This window comes from Ursus maritimus, unplaced genomic scaffold, assembly GCF_017311325.1.
Source record: "Ursus maritimus isolate PB19 unplaced genomic scaffold, ASM1731132v1 scaffold_235, whole genome shotgun sequence".
NCBI classification, from domain to species: domain Eukaryota; kingdom Metazoa; phylum Chordata; class Mammalia; order Carnivora; family Ursidae; genus Ursus; species Ursus maritimus.
Window position 1 is genome coordinate 23,522 of NW_024424842.1, and position 5,332 is coordinate 28,853.

Genomic DNA, 5,332 nt, shown 5'->3' on the forward strand with positions numbered 1-5,332 from the left:
TCCTGTTTCACATGCAGAAGCTTTATTGATGCACCTGAGACGAAAACGTGATGTGCAAAGGGTGGGCGTAGTGCTGACGACGGGCCCCCAAGTCCCCGAGGTCCTAACCCAGTGCTGTGTCTCCCTCCTTCTCCTTCTGCCTTTCTTCCTTGTGCTGCTTATCCAGGGGTCCACACAGATCCTGGCAGACAGAGAGAGGGGAGCACGGTGATGGGAGGCGCTCTTGTTGGGGGAAGGGTGCAATGAGCTCCAGACTCTGGCGCAATGCATTTTCCCTCCCTGAACCTCAACCTCTTCACCTCCGAATGGGGGCTCGAGGCTGTACGAACAACTGGTGTTTACTGAGATCTCGCCAAGCCCCTAGGTTGATCTGGATTCCTCATAGCCATCGTGCGGATGGTGAAACTGAGGTTCAGGGGGGCCATGTGGCCTGTCCATGGTCCCCAGCTCTTAGACGGGGGCGGCAGGCTACAGGCCAGGGGCCAAGTGGTGCTGTGTGCCCAGTCCTTCCCCGCAGCTCCCAGGAGGGGGGACGGGAGGTGGTTTATGCCACTGGTGGTCACGAGAGACGGCCTCAGGTGGCCAACGGAGACCTTTTTACTTTAATAATAATAAAAAGAATGTATGTCATGTATATCCAAAAAGGTATAGCCCGCTCATCAGCTCTGTGATTTCAGCTGTTATTGCATAGGACACGACCGAGGAAAGCCTCTCCCTGAACACTGGTTGAACAGAAAGTATTAAGGAGATTATTATATAGGTAATTCTCAGTTATAGCAAAAAACAGGGTGGTGGTCCTGGACTTGCGGGCAATTTGGGTGATGCAAAAAACCACAACAGGGACTCCCCACCCACGGGTGTCAGTCGTCTGGGGTGTGGCCGGCAGGTGTAAAGGATCATTATCCTTGTGTGTTTCTCTGTCAAGTTCCCACTGCCACCCTGTCCCTGCTGTTCCTCCTCCCTCGCCGTCCTCCCTGTTTCCCCGGGACTTTTCCCCCCCTGGGCTCTCATCCAGTGGGCCCCTAGGGAGCTCAGCTGTCCCTGCAGGGAGACAGGCGCTTAAAGACAGGATGTCCTGCCTCGCTGTGCAGCCGTGGCCGCTCTCCCTGTCTGGGCCTCCGGGGCTGCCTAGTCCTCCTTGCCTTCACCTTTTTCGCATCGGTGTAACTGATCTCTGACTTCTGCATGCCGATGCACGTGATGGCTTCGTGGAACACTCTCATTTGCTCCTCGGTCACTTCTGGCTTGTCAGCTGCAGGAGGGAGTAAGGGGGCTGGGTGAGCATGCCTGGGCCGAGCTGGGACGCCGGGGAAGGTGGGGGCTCTGGGGGCCCAGCCGCAGGGCACGAGGTCTGCTGCGTGAGGCCTGGCTGGGGTGGACGTTGCAGGGGTGCTTACTATAGAAGGACAGTCCCTTGTTCTGCTCATCTTTGAGGGCGAAGCCAAACATGAAGATCTTGGGATCCTTGGTGAGCAGGAGATCGGCAAATTGTTCTTTTCCGTACTCTGGAGAAGAAAACCTCTGGGTGAGACCACACAGCACAATGGTCCCGGTCACAGGCAAGGAACCCTGGGTGTGCCCATGGCCCCGCAGCAGTCAGCAAAGGCCAGGGGTTCACCTGGGCCATGCGACCCTCGCTCCTACTGTGTGGCAGGCCCTGCGCTGAGATGTGCAATCGTAGGAGCCTCACGTGGACTGTGGCTGTCAGGGCCTTTCTCCCCATTTTCCTGATGAGGAAAGTGGAGCCAGACAGGAGCCTCAGGGCTGCCCAGGGCTGCTCGTTTCATCCCATCGGCATTTGTATGCTCCTACCATGTGCCCTCTCCGGGGTGATGGCGGGACAGGAGGGGAGTCACTGTCTGCCTGACATAGACTGCCCCGCTCAGATCCCAAAGGAGAAAGAGTAGTTGAGAGAGGCAGGACTGCAGCCAGCCTTGGCTTTGAATTCTAGCTCTAATTACAGGCTGTGTGACTTCAGGGAAACTACTTGACATCTCTGTTTCTCTGTTTTCTCAGCCGATCCCAAATGTCCTCTAAGGTTGTGAGTCTTAAGTGGGTTAATTCGAGTAAAGTACTTCAAACAGTGCCTGGCACTTAGAGCTCAAGTCTGTGGACAGTTAGTACTGATTATTTCAAGTGCGGAGACACGGGGACCTGGGAAATGTATGAAGAGGGCCTGTCCTGTGTTCTCTGTGCTTCACCCCAGCACCGCCCCTTAAGGCTGGCGCACCCACACGTCCCCATGACACACCCCAGTCCTCCCGCCTGAGGGCTGGTCCTCACCGTATTTGGACACAGTCCCATTCTCCCGCTGGACCTTCAGATAACTGGAGTTATAGACGCACTTGTCCCCACTATAGCCAGACAGAAGAGGCAGAAAAACGGGAAGATCATGGAGAAGAAGAAGTGGACAACCACTGGTCATTATCATTGAGGGGCAAGAGTTGGTGGTGACTAGTCCACCCTCCCCATTCCATGGATGAAAAGGCTGAGGCCAGGAGGAAGGAGGGACTTGCTCAAGGTTTTCGAGCAGCTGGGAACAGAAGCCTGGGGCTGGGGGTGAGCTAGTATGTGGGGGTCTTACATGGTTAGGTACTCTCTGAGCAGTATTTTGTCATCGGTATGGTTGGGAGCAAAGTAAAAGAAGGCTGCATGGATCGTTCTAGACGACTGGTTGAACTCCGGGTTGTTGAAGGCCGAGGCGATGTAAAACCACTTGCCAGAGATCTGGGAAGAAGCCAAGAGCTGATGATAGAGACCGGGAGCCGAATGCCCCTGTTAGCCAGCCAGGTAGATGCCCCCTCCTTTCTGCACACAGGGGCACTGGCGCCCCAGGTCGAGGAGTGGACGTGCAGGAACTCACTCTGAGGATCAGTCCCTCCCCCAGCCGCCGGCTGGCCCCTCCTTGCCCCGTACAGAATGCCCCCTCTGGGGGACCCTGCAAGGAGGCTGCTGCGTTTGGAAGCAGAAGACTGCCAGCAGAGGCTGGTCAGAATGTCACCCCAGGACCCAGGAGAGAAAAGGGCAGAATCAGGCAGAATCAGGCAAGGAGGCCAACCACAAGCCAGCGGGAGAAAGGGAAGCCCAGGGAAGGAGGCAGCTGCCCGTGGCGCTCAGGGGCCGGGGACGAACCTGGTCCAGGGTGGCGTTGGTGATGGGCTCCGCCGTGAGGTTGGCACACACCGGGCTCTGGGCGTCCAGCAGGGGAAGGAGGCTCAGGGCAGCAAGGGCCCAGGACAGCGCCATGGCCGGATGGAGAGGCACCTGGACTCAGGCAGAACTGGTGGCTGGAGGGTACAGTGACCTTTATATCGAGCTGTGGGCGGAGCCCTGGAGCCCCCTTATGACGCAATCCGATGAGCGCTTGCGAAATGCCTTGCACAAATCCTTCCCTCCTTCCCCCAAAGCCGGCTCTAGCTAAGGCCTCCAAGCCTGGGTCTAATCAGAACTCTGACCGGAAGGGCTACAAGGGCCCCGAGGTCTGGCTGTTCAAGGCCAAGGTGCTGTGGGCTCGAGTGGTATTATTAAACGTGTAGATTTCCACAGAGGGGCCTTTAAGCAACCTCTGAGGGTTTTTTTGTTTTGGAGTTTTTTGTTTTGTTTTACTGTAATGAAGGGCTTCAGAGGGGAGGGGGTGGGGGAATGGGAAGGGTGGTGATGGGTAGTAAGGAGGGCACGTATTGCATGGTGCACTGGGTGTGATACGCAACTAATGAATCATCGAACTTTACATCAAAAACCAGGGATGTACTGTATGGTGACTAACAATATAATAAAAAAAATTAAAATAAAAAAAAGATTATGTATTTATTTGAGTCAGAGCAAGAGAGAGCGAGAGCGGGTGGGAGAGGCAGAGGGAGAGGGAGAAGCAGGCTCTCCACTGAGCAGGGAGCCCGATGCAGGGCTGGACCCCAGGATGCTGGGATCATGACCTGAGCTGAAGGCAGACACTTAACCGACTGAGCCACCCAGGCACTCCGGTTTTGTTTTGTTTTGTTTTGTTTTGTTTTAAAAGCTCTCATGGTTTTTTTTACCCAATTTGTGTTCCACTGAACATCCAGACTTGAGTGAGAGCCAAGCATAAATCAAATGCTGAAGGCTATTTAGACAGCTCCCCGGCTTGGTGGGGCGGGGGTCGGGGATGGGTGGAGGAGGGGTCCAGGGTGGGGGTGAAGGAGAAACATGGATTCTCTTCCAGCTGAGTGTGGTAACCACTGTGGTAGAATGAAAGTCCATTGGGGGAGGGGGGGGGCGCCAACCCTGCCCCTGAGGCAGGAACGCTTCCAAAAGGAAGAGGCGTCAAAGTTATATGTCCATTTCCGGTAAAGATAGTATTACGTGAACTTGCTCCCAACATCTAAAGCAAGAAATCATTTGCCCGTGGTCTCCACCCCGTGCCACGGGAGCAGGAGGGTGGCCTCTCTTCTCACCAGGAGCTCCCCAGCCCCGGACGGTGCCCAGCACTGCAGATGAGGGCTGCTGGGCCCGCGAGCATTTCCACCAACCGGGCAGACCTTTAGCCCTATGAATAAGTACTTCCAAAGAGTCTTCTTATGTTAGGCTTACGGCTTTGTATCCTTATTCATTTCATATATTTCGAGTCATTTGTCATGTTTCCGTGTGGTTAGCGGTTGTAATTGCAAAGGACGCGTACCCCTATCTTGCTATTCCTACATCCCACATACTTAATCATGCCCTCTTTTCATATCTGCAGCATTTTATTTTTTTTTCCAGCTTTATAGAAATACAATTGCCTTTCTAAAATCATCTTGCCATTCAAGAGAAACAAAAACCTGTCACGGACAAGACTACAATGTTATTCAAAATAGCCCCAAACTAGAAACAGTTCAAATGCCCATCATCAGGAAAATGGAAAAACACATTGTGGCGTTTTCATAAAGGAACTATGACTTAGCAGTAAAAACCAACCAGCTACCGGTATATGAGACAACACGAATGAATCTCTAAAACATTCTGCTGAGCAAACGAGGCCAGACTTAATCAAGCTCATACTGTAGGGTTCCATTTATAGAATGTTCTAGAACCGCCAAAAAACGAATCGAGAATGGCAGAAATCAACCCGTGGTTGCTTAGGGGCAGTCTGACTGCCAGGGGCTGTAAGAGCCCTTTCTGAAGTTGATGGCAGGACTCCACGTTTCCACTGCAGGGGGGGTTATGCATGTGATGTACATTTGTGAAAACTCATTGAACCGTAGACCTGAAATGTGTGCGTTTTATTGTATGCCAATTATACCTCAATTAAGTTGATTTAAAAAAGGAGCCTCTGTCCTCAAACAGAGAAGACAAAACATATGAGAAATCAAAAAACACG

The 5,332-nt window shown here is 53.2% G+C and overlaps 1 protein-coding gene across 1 annotated transcript; it reads right to left on the bottom strand.

Annotated features, from left to right (window-relative positions):
• On the bottom strand, nt 1-3,305 carry LOC103680130 (alpha-1-acid glycoprotein-like). The gene is made up of 6 exons (XM_008709659.2): nt 3,133-3,305; nt 2,585-2,727; nt 2,284-2,354; nt 1,398-1,505; nt 1,149-1,252; nt 1-181 (listed from the first exon to the last, which is right to left on the bottom strand). Exons 1-6 carry the CDS (start codon nt 3,244-3,246, stop codon nt 104-106), a joined length of 618 nt encoding a protein of 205 aa, XP_008707881.1. The 5' UTR covers nt 3,247-3,305; the 3' UTR covers nt 1-103.
• Nucleotides 3,306-5,332: the final 2,027 nt, after the last annotated feature.